This window comes from Setaria italica, chromosome VI, assembly GCF_000263155.2.
Source record: "Setaria italica strain Yugu1 chromosome VI, Setaria_italica_v2.0, whole genome shotgun sequence".
Classification (NCBI taxonomy): domain Eukaryota; kingdom Viridiplantae; phylum Streptophyta; class Magnoliopsida; order Poales; family Poaceae; genus Setaria; species Setaria italica.
The window spans coordinates 18,012,216-18,028,713 of record NC_028455.1 but is presented as its reverse complement, the minus strand read 5'-3'; the positions used below and the strand labels follow the sequence as shown (position 1 = coordinate 18,028,713).

At 46.0% G+C, this 16,498-nt stretch overlaps 1 protein-coding gene across 1 annotated transcript; it reads left to right on the top strand.

Moving 5' to 3' along the window:
- The first annotated feature begins 867 nt into the window (after window positions 1-867).
- On the top strand, window positions 868-1,977 carry LOC101771533 (anaerobic nitric oxide reductase flavorubredoxin). Its single transcript, XM_004973153.4, has one exon. It carries the CDS (start codon window positions 1,053-1,055, stop codon window positions 1,695-1,697), a length of 645 nt encoding a protein of 214 aa, XP_004973210.1. The 5' UTR covers window positions 868-1,052; the 3' UTR covers window positions 1,698-1,977.
- Window positions 1,978-16,498: the final 14,521 nt, after the last annotated feature.

Below are 16,498 nucleotides of genomic sequence, written 5' to 3'. Positions count from 1 at the left end.
GATGCTAATTAGAAGGACTAAATATGAGCTAATTACAAAACTAATAGCAGAACCCCTAGGCTAAATCATGAGACGAATCTATTGAGCCTAATTAATCCATCATTAGCAAATGACTACTGTAGCACCACATTGTCAAATTATGGACTAATTAGGCTTAATAGATTCGTCTCGCGATTTAGCCTAGAGGTTGGGTAATTAGTTTTGTAATTAGTCTAGGTTTAATACTCCTAATTAGTGTCCAACCATTCGATATGACGGGGGCTAAAATTTAACCCCCTCCTCCAAACACCCCCTTAGTAGCGTGCGTGGGCTGCTGTCTCAACAAGGCGTGCTGGCACGACACAATTAAGTCATCGTGCCAAATCATTGCTAGCGATGTGTTAGCGTCGGACCGTCTAGTTGACCATCTATATAGATAATGAATTCGATAATTTATATTTTTTTTAGCAAGAGATCACACTACACATTCCAAGCTAAATAGATTAAAAGTTACTCCCTCTGTTCCAAAGTATAAGTTGTTTTGTTTTTTAGATTCTTAGATTTTGTTAGTCACCTTGATATATATTATATCTAGATACATAGTAAAATGTGTACATCTAGAAAGTTAAAAATAATTTATAATTTGGGACGGACGGAGTATTAACGTTCATAATTTGAAAAGCTGCCGGATAAAGCCAAAAACCCAGAGGGCGTATTTCCTGGTTACTTCACATGCTGACAGATTTTCTAAAAGAAAAGAGATTTTCTTGTGCTAGCCAAGACGACACCACAGCAGAAAGAAGCACGAGGGCCAGCCTGCTTTCCAAGCTTCAGCGCAGGCCCAGTTCTGATGACTGGTGCGTGTCTGGTGCACACATACCTTATCCACCCGCCTCCATCTGTCTCCACACTCCGCAGCAGCATCAGAGCAGGGCATATCCCCCTCTCATGACTCCATGGATTCCTTGGCTCGCCTCCCCTAAGCCATCTCCCTAAACCGCAAGAAGAACACAGTCGCAGAGCATTTTCGCCCTGGGAAAAGAGCCGAAAGAGAGGTTGATCACGCCGCCGCAATGGCGTTAGCCTGCACAGCCAGGCTAATCCACCCCTGCATGGTGTCCAAGAATCCAAGGACACCGCCGCCCCCCTTACACCTCCACACCCATAGGCCCGCGGCCGCCACCACGCTGTCGCTGATACCGTCGTCGTCCCATCACTTCGCGCTCCACTCCGTCGACGTCTCCAAGGACGACAAGCCGCTCGATTCGCCGCCGCCGGCGACGACAACGACGACTGCGGAGAGTGCTCAAGTAGACGCCGCTGGGGGAGGAGCCGAGGCCGCGCCGTTGGAGACGGAGGAGGACGACGGCCTGAAGCTGGACCCGCGGCGGTTCGAGGAGAAGTTCGCGGTGCTCAACACGGGGATCCATGAGTGCCGGTCGTGCGGGTACCGATACGACCAGGCGTCGGGGGATCCGTCTTACCCGGTGCCGCCGGGCCTGCCGTTCGCGCAGCTGCCCGACGACTGGCGGTGCCCCACCTGCGGCGCCGCTCAGTCCTTCTTCGAGAGCAAGAGTGTCGAGATCGCCGGGTTCGCGCAGAACCAGCAGTTCGGGCTCGGCGGCAACTCCCTCACCTCGGGACAGAAGGGGCTGCTCATCTACGGCAGCCTCCTCCTCGGCTTCCTCTTCTTCATCTCCGGCTACTTCTTGCAATGAGCTAGAACCACGACGGCAGCTATTGCTTGACGGCTTGACGCGATGGTCAGTTCTAGGTGTGAGTTCTTGTTGCTTGCCTGGTTAATTGCTAAATTGGTGTGAATACATAACGATATATAAGCATGTACCAGAGGAGATGGAGAGACTCCATTGATTTTGTGAATGCAATTGGGATATCTACGAGAAGAAGTGCTATAGATTTTGCAATTAATCAGTCAGAGCAATGACTCACTTTTATTTTGGAAAAAAATAAAGTTTACCAGCTTCCGATTGATGGGTTTCCATTGCTTGCTTCCTCTGTTTTTAATTTTTATATGTCGTTTTAATCAGTTTTTAATCAACAAGCGCTCAACAATACTCGAAAACAGCAAATGCGGTTTTCTAGGAGGTGGTGGTATTTGTGGTAGGCTGAGAACCTGACCCTGGAGTCCACCATTTTACAAGATGTACCATTTTACAAGATGTGCAAGATGGATGACGACTTTGACAATGGTAGCTGGAACCCTTACCCACCAATCCCGCCAGGCAGCGCCGCAGCGGTGCCGTAACGCAGTGACGGAGCCAGAACTAAATGGTAGTTGGGGCCGGATGTGGTGGCACAGCGTGGGTTAAAGTCAAGAATTTCATATTAGGGTGTGCTCCGCTACAATTTTTTCAGTCCGCGGCCAAATCATACTGTCAAATACTTCTAGCTCCAACAATTCCAATTAAAAAACAAGTTGATCTAAGATCAATCTCAAAGTTTTTTTCTTCAACCATTGTTTCAAACCACCTCATGGAATTATGAGGTAATTGCCCATCTTGGTTAAACATGACCGGTCCGCCTCCTCTCTCCGTGAGCCATATGCCGGCCGGTGCCTAATCTACCGTGCAGCGGGCCCCAAGTCAGCGACGTGAGCTCCACGACAGCCGCCACCGCCAAGCGCAGCTCGTCATTCGCCCGCATTGGAGGTGCGACCTTGGAGCGGGTGGGGTCAGTGCTATAAGCTGACGGGCGGCGGCAAGCACGGATTGACAGCGAAAAGGATAAAGTTGGACTGGTGGACCATGTAGATAAAAATTTGTAGCAACCTGAGATAGTGAGGTCCTTGGCAAGAATGATTTGGCAACTAACAAAACACGTTCAGCTCGTTGATTAGCACTACTAGTAGCAGGGCATGGCTGAGGGCCTGAGAACTTTACCTTTGCAGTCGACGTTGATGCAGATTGATAGAGGTGGATTTTGGGGTGGCCGGCCAGCGGTGATCTGGTGCAGACGGTGCGAGAGGATGAGGAGTCGGACATAGGGCTGCGTTGGTGCAGGGTCAGCCATAGATCCGTGGACTCACCAGAATATTTGTACGGATCAACATCAGAAGACGTACACCAAATTGTATCAAGATATGGAAACTGCGATACAGGGTGACGTAGTCTACATGGACTCTAGGAGACTAGTTGAAGATATGGAAACTACTTCGAGTTCGAGTTAGAGTAGGACTCTCTATTCGAATCCGACCAGTACTCATGTATGACAACTACCCCTATAACCCTACTCCTCCAGTATATAAGGACGGGCAGGGACTCTCAAGATAAGTTCAATCAAATACAAGCGAACAACATACATGACGTAAGGTATTACGCGATCTAGCGGTCCAAACCTGTCTAAATCGTGTGTCTACGAACACCATCGAGCTCCTGATTTCGACGACACCCACCAACCAAAAAATCTACCTTGGGTACTCCTTAGGTAGGTTGCTGGGTTAAAACACCGACAGCTGGCGTGCCAGGTAGGGGGAGTCGCCAAAATTCTCTAGGCGAGTTCGATGGATCAAGTCATCGTCAAGCCTATGATCGCGTTCGAAGCCGGTGCAACATTCGTCTTCATCTTCTGGGTCTGCATTGCCAGTGGCGATGGAAGTTTCCACCGCTACATGACAGAGGCCCCGGAGAAGAAGCAACTCGACGCTTCGTTGACAAGCTACGGAAGAGAAATTTAGCAAAATTTTCAATCTGACAAACAGCAAGCTCGAGTACAACTCGGACTCTACAACAACCCGGAATGGCTCCCATGAGCAGGCAAACAAGTCATCGTTTGGATCGAATCAAACTCCAAGTCAATTCCCATTTGGACTCCGAAACGCGGCTTTGGTTTATCAAGCAACTCTATCCAAGTCACAACTCGGATTTGAGAGGATTGAAGACCACAACCCCGACTTCTACTTTGATTCCATCAAAGAAATCCCTTTATTAGGTCTGCAACAGGGCCTGGTGTTTACTTGAACTCCCCAAGGCAAATTCGTCTACTGGTCAGGTATGAAGCCATCTTTCCTCGACCAGAATGATGAGTCACAAATGATCGCCAACCTTGAGATCCTACCATACCAAGAGGGAATACCTCTATTGTTGGGATACGAGGTAGGCTACGCTAGCGTAAATCAAAATTTTCTACCGCGTAAACAAGGAAAACTACCGTATATGGATCACAGGATTACCACTCGACGCACTAGTGCGGAAAATGTAGAATCGCATCGGATAATCAAAGTCGATTAGCGTAGTCGAACACATAGTCGATCATGTCGACGTTGAGCAGCTCCTCAGCAGCACGTCAACGTGCAGCAAGGTTATCCTCGTGCCGCGGCTCGTCGTCGGCTCGTCGCAGCTCGTCAGCGGCTCGTCGTGGCTCGTCGGCGGCTCTTCCAAGTGCTGCAGGCGCAACACCTCCAAGGTATCCACACGTGCAGGGAGGAAGTGTCGCAAGCCGGACTGCTAGGTCCATGAGTTGCAATAGGCGAGGGCGTGGGAGGCACGGCAGATGTGTTTCGCTAAAAAGGTGTAAACCCTAGGGCGCCCCCACCCCTCTATTTATAGAGGTTCCTGACGGGCCTCTGGGTCCGAGGCCCATTAGTACTTCTAAACCTAATCCAACTCGGATCGCATCCGAATTGGGCTTCCAGCCCCTTAAGTGTGTGGCGGAACCGCCCAGCTTAAATTAGTTTAAATGTGCCTAATCGCCGTCGAAATAGCAATTATCCGAAACGCACTTAAAACAGTATAAGTCCGGTAGTCCGTCGAGTGTCCCTAAGACTCCTCGAAACATCCACGTCACGTCTCATAGCCATACACCAGGATCGCTTCCACGATGGAAAGGCATCAACAAATATTACATTTTTACATACATACAAGGGGTACGAATTATTACAGAACATAGTTTGAATTAAACTTAACAGTGCAGGTCAGAGAGGTTCTAGGAGTTTAAAACATAAACTGGTCCAGGTGAGAGATGAAAATTTAAGCTTTACTTCTTAGGGTATTTGCGAGACTCGTAACAATACCCTAGTTTTTCGGGGCCTCCTCCTCCGCGGACTCCTGCTGTGCTTCTGAAACAGCCACAAGGGATAACCCTGAGTACGGAGTACTCAGCAAGGCTTACCCGACTAACCAATATAATAGTTTTTCTAGAACTACATGATAGCTATTTAGTGTACTGGCTGACTCACCTTTTGCCAAAAGAGCTTACTAAAAAGTGAGGCCTTAACTTTATCTTTTAACTCAATTAAGTTATTACCTAACCAATCTAGATGATGACCAAGAGATACCTTTGCAAGCAGTGAGAAATTAAGTCATACAACAAATTAATATTGGAAGGACATTGCATTCATGAGGTTATACTACGATTCTCAACAGTGATCAAGTGCATTCATAACCGAGAATTGCTGCGATCCGGATCAATTTACATCCTGCAGGAGAGCACCCTGATCACCAGCTATGTACGACTGTTCGGGTCGTACGTAACGACCTTTCGATTAGCAAACCCAAGGATGGAATAAGACTACCCGAACCCAGGGACGCACCCCGACATGGGACCCCACGTCTAGCCTGATCTCCATGTGAGTTTCAGGCTATGCCCCTACCAATCTCCAGCACGTCAAGCACGGGTACAAAATATTCCCGATCAGAGAGTCTACTAACCTACCGGGCTTTACTGGTCCCATACCCAGTAAGCAACCAGGTGACATTCACTTGATCAAAGGTTAAGACAACGATCGGGCCTTAACCAAATTAATCTAGCAGACAGAACTAACATCTCTAGCTTCTGTCTGCTTTTCAAACTTCCAAGCTACCATATCATAATTAGCATGTATGACCCAACATTTCACCTTAAGGTTCGGTAACCAAGTTACTTTAAGCATCTAAGCATTTCTAAACTTGGGTTACTTACTAATTGTTTGAACAAGTGGCAAAGATGTCCTTAAAACAAGGTAAGATCATGCACAAGAATGGGTTTCAATCAACTCCTAGACTTAATGCATTCATATAGAAATTAACCAATAATTGGACACATGAAATAATAATTCCAAAGTAGATAGGTATAAATGCACCGGGGCTTGCCTTGATCTATAAAAATGTTAGCACTGTCCGACGGATTGGCTTCGTAGGGGATCAATTCAATGATCTCCTCAAACTCCGAAGATCCTTCTGATAATTCCAAGAATTCCTCTTCAGGCGCTTCGGTGTCTATGATATAGCATATGCATGGGTTAGTGATGCAACTTTTTGAATACAAGACTATACAACCTTCCTTCATGATAAAGTTGCAAGCCAACAAGTGACTACACAACTTATCATGATAAAGTTGCAAGACAACACACAAAAACCCAAAAAGATTAACCCATTACTTTTATTTTCTTTACTAATCCTACCTTAGGCTTTTTCTTTTACTTTTAGAAAATATTATAATTATTTTCTAGTCTCAAAACCTAATTTTCCTATGGGTTAATACTAATTTGTGAATATGAAAACATTATTCCATATTTTATGCATTTAATAAAGGTTAAGTATTTATTTAAATACCATAATGAAAAGGCATTAAACAAATACCTAATTTTTTATTATTTTTCCTAAGGTATAAGAATTTTAAAGCATAAAGGAAAATAAAACAACCCTAACAAAATTGGTTTCACTAATTTTAGACACTCCTAGAAATTTCTCTGATTTAAAAGGTGATACACGAATTTAATCTATTACTCTAACAAAAGAAAATCTAAATTTTTATCTCGAAACCCCCGGCACAACTTTTCTCACACGCCTCCTCTCTACCCTCTCTCATTCGCGCTAGGCCCGCGGCTCGGGTCCACCTTCTCCTCCTATTCCTTTTACCCGCCGGCACTGGGCCCACTGGGCCGATTCCTCTTCTCTCTTCCTTTCTTTACTTCCCTGCCGACCCAATGGCCCAACTTCCTTTTCCTTTCTTTTCCGCGGCACCTGGCCTTCCAAAACCGCCCGTCGGCCTCTTTCCGCACTGGCACCTGGGCCTGCTGCACCCCGGCCCACCTTACTTCTTCGCCTGGCCGGCCCTCTTTCTTTCCCCTTCTTCTACTGACGCGCAGGCCTCCCGACGCCAGCACCTTCCTCCTCCTCGCGCCAAAACCGAGCGCGGCAGGGGGTGGCGTCGCTCGCCGGCTGGCGCCCCACCGGCGACGGGGCTGGGCTAGGGAAGCATCCTCAAGCCACAGCGCACCCGTGCGTGGCGGCGGCTCCCCGGGAGATGGTCGGAGCTAGCCTCTCCACTGCGGTGGGCGGCGTGACCGACGGCCGGCCGTGGCCAAGCACGACGATGGCGTAACTCGCCTCTTCAACTACCCTTACAGCTTCCTAGTACCCCAAGAGCTTACCTACGGCTTACCACAAGGAAGGAAAACAATGGCAAGGTGAAGCTCACCGTGAGCAGGAGGTCTGAGGGTGGCAGATGGAAACGGCGGCGGTTAAGGGCTCGCCGGTGGAGAAGCTGGAAAACAAGTTGACACGGTGGTCAAGGAGGTGTTAGCGGGGCTGTGGGTGAAAGGAATCGACAGGGGAGGCGTCGTGGCGGGGGAATTTGGTCGGCGGCGGCAGCTTGACAGAGAGTCATGGGCAGCGGTAAAAAGGCGGCACGGTAAGAAGCGGCGGTGGGAGTGGTAGATATGTGAAGTTTCACCGCACGCATGAGTGACACTGTGGCCTAGTCGTAGGCTTGCGTGGTGAAGAGGTGGACCTAGACGTTGAGCTGGACAGCGGGCAAGGCTCCAGCGGCGACACGTCTCGCCACCTCTGTTTTCCTTCTCCCCCTTTCTTTCTTTCTTCAGAAAGTTCAGATTCTCCCCACGGCCGATTCTGCATCCAACGGTCCACAAGTTGCTTAAGCAAAGTTGAAGATAAACTTGTGCTCTTTGATTTATATTTAAACTTCCCCCTGAGATAAACATCCCAAAGTGGCCAATTTGAATTTTTCTCTCGGGCAAGCTAAAAGCTCTAAACTTCTTGATTCAGTTCGTCAGTCACTCTGCATGGCCGTTTACCCTTCTTTTGATTCATTTTTAATGGCCCAAACTCATTCCTCTTAGTCCAACTACTAACCATTCATGCTCTACAACTAATAGAGATCCCATTTTGCTCATAAACACCTATACCTTTTGCACTACATTCTCCTGAATTTCGCTCCAAACATAGCTACTGACTGCTGTTTTCAGACTTGGAGAAAAGTTCAGTTCAGCAGCTAGGCCAAAAATGGCAAAGTGCTGACTTTGAGCCTCCATTTGAATTTGATCCCTTTACTATTCTTGACCAACAACACCCTGTTATACTGGTCGAAGGATCATACTTCATTGCTATGTAGTTGCCTTCGTCCACTTTCTTGGATAATTTGGCAGAAATCAATTTCCAAGTTGGGTACTTGCACTGTTTTTCTGAAATTCTATTTTCGGACAGTGAATAGTACCTTCCTGATTTTATTTTTCAATTGCACTTCTTGAGAGGTTTAGGACTAGGATTAGTCTCCAATCTTAATTCCTGAAGTTTTAAACACTCTCAAGCCTTCACTTCATATTTTTTCCAAATTTTTCCGAATTTAGATTCAAAAATTCAAATTTTGGTCAAATTTGACTTGAATTTGACTTTTAATCAATTTCTTCTCTTTTTCTCCACAATGCATCTTTAACCTTTCTTGGTCATCTTTGATTATTGAAACACCAGGTGTTACAGCCTCTCCCCCTTAACAGAATCTCATCCCGAGATTCCAGATGTTAAACCCTTAGTTTGGAGAATGGAAAGGAAACTGCGTCAGATAAAACATCAGATAAAACCTCTTTCTCTTTTTCTGTATAGAGAAAGTGGGGTGGTCGCTCTGTGCTTAGCTATTTATCTGATTTCGACAGTTTCAAATAACTCAGGATACTTGGACTCTAGTTCTTCGGCCTGTTCCCAAGTAGCTTCATCTGGAGTATGGTTTTTCCATTGCACCTTGTAGAACTTAATACTTCGGGTTCGCGTATCTCTTGTCTTTTGATCTAGAACTTTAATATGCCTTTCTTCATAGGTCAGGTCTGGTTCGAGCTCAACTTCCAGATCTTCTAAAATTTCTTCTGGAACTCTTAGGCATTTCTTAAGCTGGGATACATGAAATATATCATGTATAGAAGCAAGTTGGTCTGGCAACGAAAGCTTGTATGCTACCGGACCTTTTCGTTCTAGAATCTCATAAGGACCAATATATCTTGGGGATAGTTTGCCTTTTACTCCAAAACGTTGCACTCCTTTCATCGGAGATACCTTCAGGTATACAAAGTCCCTGACATGAAATTCTAAAGACTGTCTTCTTTTATCTGAATAACTCTTTTGTCAGGATTGGGCTATTTCAAGATGTTTTCGAATCTTTTGGACCTTTTCTTCAGTTTCTATAACCAAATCCGATCCCAATTGTGTCCTTTCTCCTACTTCTGACCAATTTAAGGGTGTTCGGCACCTTCGACCATACAAAGCTTCGAAAGGTGCCATTTTAATACTAGCTTGATAGCTATTATTATAGGAGAACTTAGCTAGGGGCAAACATTCGTCCCATAGCTTAGAGAAGGTAAGGACACAAGCTCGTAACATGTCTTCAAAAATTTGGTTGACTCTCTCTGTTTGTCCCCCTGTTTGAGGATGATAGGTAGAGCTTCTAATCAGAGTAGTCCCCATATCTTTTTGCAGTTGTTCCCAAAACCTGGAAACGAACTGGGAGCCTCGATCAGAAATAATTGTCTTTGGTACTCCATGCAGAGACACAATCCGGGCCATATAGATTTTTGCATACGTTGACACTGGATATGTAGTCCTGACGGGAAGGAAATGGACTGACTTAGTGACTCGGTCAACAATAACCCATATGGAATCATACCCTTTTGAAGTAGTAGGCAACCCAACTATGAAGTCCATGGAAATATCTTCCCACTTCCAGACAGGAATTTTCGAAGGCTGAAGCAAACCAGCTGATTTTTGTAAGATCGGTTTAACTCTTCGGCAGGTGTCGCATTCGGCTACGTATCTTGCAATTTCAGGCTTCATCATGGCCCACCAAAACCTCTGCTTCAAATCTTGATACATTTTGTTGCTTCCGGGATGAATGGTGAACTTAGATAGGTGTGCTTCGTCCAAAATCATCTTCCTTAAGTTTTCATCCTTAGGAACTACTATCCTCTTCTTGAAATATAGTCCTCCATCCTTTTATTGAGTGAGTTCAGAAATCTTTCCTTCTGCTTTCTGTTTGTGAAGTACCTTTATCCATGGATCCTTCTTCTGGGCTGTTATAATTCTTTCCTTTAGAGTGTCTTGCACGATAATGTTTTGGAGGGTACCTTGCGTTATTATTTCCAAGCTTAAATCTTCTAATTCTTCACACAAGGTTTTAAGGCTAGATTGAATAGTGGTGCAGTGGCATTGGGCCTTTCTGCTCAAAGCATCAGCCACCACATTAGCCTTACCAGGATGGTAATGGATTTCTAACTTATAATCTTTAATTAGTTCCAACCACCGTCTCTGCCTCATATTCAAGTCCATTTGAGTGAAAATGTACTTTAAGCTCTTGTGGTCTGTAAAGATACAACAATCACTACCTAGAAGGTAGTGCCGCCATATCTTTAATGCATAGATTACAGCAGGAAGCTCCAAATCATGGGTAGGGTAATGCTCTTCATGTCGCTTCAGTTGTCGAGAAGCATAGGCAATGACTCTACCTTCTTGCATAAGAACACATCCTATCCCTGTTCCCGAAGCGTCACAGTACACATCAAAAGGTTTCTCCAAATTAGGTTGAGCCAGCACTGGGGCTGTAATTAGTAGCTTCTTTAACACCTGAAATGATTCTTCGCATTCGGAACTCCATTCAAATTTTACTTCTTTCTTCAACAATTCCGTAATTGGCTTGGAGATTTTTGAAAAGTTGGGAATGAACCTACCTGATCATTCCTAAGAAACTTCTAACTTCATGGACAGATGTTGGTGGTTTGCAATCCAATATGTCCTTGACCTTTCTGGGATCTACTTCAATTCCTTTTTCGGACAGAACGTGCCTAAGGAATGGAAGTTTCTTTAACCAAAATTCACATTTACTAAACTTGGCATATAACTGGTGTTCCCGGAGTCTATTTAGAACAATACACAGATGCTGCGCATGTTCCTCCTCATTTTTAGAAAAGACTAGGATATCATCAATAAAGATGACCACGAATTTGTCTAATTCTGGCATGAATACTGAATTCATGAGGTACATAAAATGCGCTGGGGCATTTGTCAGTCCGACGGACATAACCAAATATTCATATAATCCATATCGGGTTGAGAAGGCTGTCTTAGGTATGTCTTCGGGCTTTATTTTAATTTGATGATATCCTGACCGAAGGTTAATTTTTGAAAAGACCTTGGCTCCAGCTAATTGGTCGAATAACAAGTCAATCCGTGACAATGGATACTTGTTCTTAATGGTTACCGCATTCAAGGGGCGGTAATCCACACACAACCTCAATGTGCCATCTTTCTTTTTAACAAACAGTGCGGGGCAGCCCCATGGCGATGTGCTAGGCCGGACAAAACCTTTATCTAGTAATTCTTGGAGTTGAATTTTTAATTCTGCTAACTCCTTAGGTGGCATTCGATATGGCCTTCTGGAGATGGGAGCAGTACCAGGCTCTAGCTTAATAGTAAATTCTACCGCTCTATCAGGCGGTAATCTAGGAAGATCTTCAGGAAATATATCTACAAACTCATTAACCATAGGAATAGATTCTAGAGTCACTGCTCTAGTCTTTTTAACCATCTGGCCCAGACAAGGACGAGTGGGTAATTGGAGCTCAAAAGTGTGGCCTCAGGTATCCCTCATACTAACGATCCGATTCTCCACATCTATTTGAACTTTATGTTCTTTCATCCAATTTACCCCCAAAATGATATCTATTCCTTGATCTTCCAAAATTAAATGATAAGCACCCACCTTATTTCCTTCTAAATTCAAAATCACATTGCGAGCTACTTGATTTGTATTTTGAGTAGCTCCAGTAGCTTGAATTGCATATTTGATGTTTAAGGTGTGTACTTCTAGTTGGTGTTGCTTAACAAACTCTCTACTTATAAAAGTATGTGATGCACCCGAATCAAATAGAACCATGGCAGGGTAGTCATTGACAAGGAACGTACCTGCCAGAATAGGTTCGCCTTCTGGAATCTCTTCTACATTCATATAATGTGCTTGCCCCGTCTTGGTGTTCAGAAATTTGCGTCGAACAAACTTTTGACCGACACCCTGGCCAGAGGTTTGAGCCTTCATATTCACGTTTCCCCCAACTTTGGGAAAACGGGAATCCCGGGCAAAGTGTCCTGGCTTTCCACAATTAAAACAAACTCTTGGGTTCCCCAGAGGAGTAGGACTGCGAAACCCAAGAGGCGGCACACTTACAGGACGGGGAATATTTGTAGGATTTCTGATATTCCAGGGCTGAAGTGGCCTCTGCTGAAAAGAAGGTTGATAAGCGGGTCGAGTATGACCTCGATATACCACCTTCATCCTCTGCGGGGCATTCCCAAAGGTTCCAAAAGAAGTATTCTTTCTCTTCAAGGATTCTTCTTTCTTCAAAGTTTCATCTAAAATTCTCATTTTCTCTTCTGCGGTAATAGCCACTCTTACCGCAGAACTATAGTCGGCAAAGGTGCAGGTAGACAACTTCTCCTGCATTCGTGCGTTAAGCCCCCGTAGATAACAGTCTCTTTTCTTGGACTCCGTGTTAACGTGTTCTGGAGCATATTGGGCCAAGTGATCAAATTCATTTGTATAGTCCAGGATACTGCGATTTCCTTGCTGTAGCCTCAAGAACTGCTCCAGCTTCATCTGCAGAATCCCTTCTGGTACAAACTGCGTTTGAAATGCTTCTTTAAAATTTTCCCAAGTGATCTCCCTTCCAACCGGTTGCCTCGCCAAATAACTAGTCCACCAGATTTTGGCGGGACCCTGGAGTTGGAGCTCGGCAAACTCTACCTTCTGGGTGGTGGTGCATTGTGGAATCACCCGAAATTTCTGCTCCATCGTTTGAAGCCATTCATTTGCCTCTAGTGGGTGCTCGGCCTTCAGAAATATTGGAGGACGGGTTTCCAGAAATTGGGTGTAAGATACACCACGTTCTGGGTCCCGTCTGTTCCCACCATTTCTAGTGTTCTGCACAATCATCTGAAGTAGTCGGGCTTGTTCAGCTCCTGAATTCATGAGGCTGGCTATGGCATCAGCCAGCGTCGGGGTCCTGGGTAAATTTTCCTCGTGGCCCCCTGACCCCGAAGCCCGAATGATGAGGACACCACGAGTACATCTACACCAGCAGCACCTCAGGCGCCTCCAGTTGCTCCTCCACCTCAGGCGCCCACAGTTGATCATCCAGTTGGGCCAATCACTCAGGCCCGTGCGAGAGAATTAAACTTCATCATGCTGTTAAGGAACGAAGGCCCAGCGGAATAAGAAGATGGCCCAACAGGGCAACCCAGGTGGGGCGCCTAGGGTTGGGAGCCGTGGCCCTCCCCCTGGTGGCGCGCGCCCCCCTCCTGCCGTGGCGCCTCCTCCGGACTCCAGGGGCCGCACCCCCTTTATTTAGTCGGAGTCCCTTTTGTTTACGACTTGAGTTTTGTTTTACATCTAGCTTTAGCTACTCTCGAACACGCGCAAATACGCGTTGTCCTTGTGTGATTCAGAACTCCACCTTCGAGTGATATTTAGATTGCTCGCCTCTTTTTCTTGTTCGTTCTTCGATTGCGGACAGGAATCGATCTTCGTGATCAGGCTGATCTCGCTGGCAAGGTTAGTAACCACAGGGAGTTGGTTCAGCGATTGCATTGGCGCTTCGGGTTTGCTCGTCGTAGTCGGATCGTGAGGGTCTACTTCCACCAAGTCGAATTTATCTCCACTCACCGAAAGATCGGGCACTCCGACTCTATCAAGTGGTATCAGCTTTCCAGGTTGATCGGTGAGTTTTACCAAGTGTTTTTCCCTTCCTACAGTCCACAAAAACCAAAACAAATTTTTTTCAGGTTAGATCCTTGTCCCAGCAACCGTTTAGCGTCGCACATTCTTTCAATAAGTGTCTTTGTTGAATTTGTGTGCCTACTCATTCAATTGTTGCTGGTTACTTGTGTTTAATCTCTTGTTTCTCATATTTCTTCTAACCCTAGTTTTCGCCGCAGCTGTTCCGCTGCTCGCCAATCCTACCGCGCCGCGCCATCCCACCCCTCCGATCGCCCCCTCCCGTGTCCAAAAAAAAAGATAGAAAGCAATAAAAAAAAGGAAAGTGCAAAAAAAAGGAAAGAAGCAAAAAAATATCCAACTGGGAGAAGGAAGGTGATCCGGTTTTGTTTCGGTGGAAACTCCCCTTGCGCGCGCCGTGCACCCCCCTGGGTCACGACCCTCCTCGGCAACTCTGCACCCCCCCCACGCATACCGCGCCCTTCTCCACGCACCCCGTGCCAGCTTTTCATATCCGTATCTCTCTTTCTTGGTACATTTTTCTAAGGTTTGCCTTACTCTAGAGAGAGAGAGAGAGTGTGTGTGTGTGCCGCAATTTGCTGTTTGAGATCCTCTGTGTTCATATTATCAGTTTTGGGGCACCCTGAAAAAAAACAAAAGAGGTGCACCCTCTCCACCTTGGCCGTTTCTTTGCCTCTGTTCTTTCAGTTTCCCTTGTTACCAGCAACTCTTGTTACGTGTTTGGCACTATATTTCAACTTTGCATTATTGTTTGATTGTGCTAATCCTTCATTTGAGTGCAGCCTTCCCAAAACTCCACATAGTTCTACGACGAGCAGATTTTGTTTCTCTAAGCAATCGCTCCTCCAATCTTTCACGAGTTCCACCGGTTGGTTGCAGTTCACCCCTGTGTGCGTGGTAAGAACGGATAAGAATTTGATAACAACACTAGTGTGAGCGCCTTGTGAGCCGTTGCACCCCTGTTTTGTCGTCGGTTTTGTTCTTGTCTTTGCACTAACCATGGCAGATGATGTCGACGCGGGGGCTAACCAGCTGCAGGGCATACGGGCACAAGTTGAAGGGCTTGTCACGGACATTCAGACGATTCATGAATGGCTGGACTCGACGATCTGCTCGACGACCGAGCGGTGCGATTAGCTAGACCTTGCACAGACGGCCGCTAAGGCCACACTCGACATAGTTGTGGCACGCCTTGATGCATTGCACACAGCAGTCACAGAGTTGCAGCAGGGTTATGGTGGTGACTCGGAACAGGACGATGGTGACCGCCGAGGCCGTGCCCGCCGCGTGCCACGCCATCCCGATAATGATTCCTTTTCCAAGATTAAATTTAAAATTCCACCTTTTAATGGCAAATATGATCCTACTGCATATCTTGATTGGGAATTAGAAGTTGAACAGAAATTTTCATGCCATGATATTCTTGCTAATTCTCAAGTTAAAGCTGCTATTAGTGAATTTACTGATTTTGCTTTAATTTGGTGGTGTGAATATAAACACAAACATCCCAATACCATTCCAACCACTTGGGATCAATTAAAAGCTGCTATGCGCCACAGATTTGTGCCTTCTTATTATGCCCGAGATTTGCTTAATAAAATGCAGCGTTTTCAGCAAGGTTCCAAATCTGTTGAGGAATATTTCCAGGAATTACAAATAGGCATGATTCGTTGTGGGTTATTGGAGGAAAACGATGCTGCTATGGCATGTTTTCGTGGTGGTTTGAACCGCAAAATTCAGGATATACTTGATTATAAGGACTACACAGATATGACAACATTATTTGAATATGCTTGCAAAGCTGAACGTGAAGTGCAGGGACGCCGCTCGAAGACATATTCTAACTCTTTTGCAGGAAGAAGCTCGACATCCAACTCCGCACCCGCTCTCCCTGCGCCGCCCACGCCCACCACTACACCGCGCGAGAGAATGACCAAACTTGCAAGCGCTGCCCCTTCTACAGGCGCCGCCCCTCCCACAGGCCGTACACGGGATATTCAGTGTCATCGTTGCAAAGGATTTGGCCACGTGTTTCGGGGCTATCCGAACAAGCGCACTTTGCTTCTTCGTGACGATGGTGAGTACTCTTCCGCTAGTGATTCTGAAGATACTCAACATGCGATGCTTGCCACTGACCATGCAGCTATGGAGGTACATGTCAACTCGGGCGACGCCGATAGGTATGAAAGTCTTGTTGTGCAGCGTGTTCTTAGTACACAGGTCGCTCCGTCCGAGAAGAATCAGCGACACACTCTTTTCCATACCAAGGGCGTTGTGCAGGAGCGGTCGATTCGCATCATCATCGACAGCGGCAGCTGCAACAATTTGGCAAGTACCGCGCTGGTTGAAAAGTTATCTTTAGCCACTCTAAGCATCCAAATCCATATCACATTCAATGGCTTAATGATGGTGGGAAAATTATTATTACTCGATCGGTCTGTGTTCCTTTCTCCATGGGTGCTTATTCTGATTTTGTCGATTATGATGTTATTCCCATGGAAGCATGTTCTCTGTT

Bases quoted from the DNA above. Each gene is read 5' to 3' on its own strand.
- LOC101771533 (XM_004973153.4), top strand. From the start codon at position 1,053: ATGGCGTTAGCCTGCACAGCCAGGCTAATCCACCCCTGCATGGTGTCC.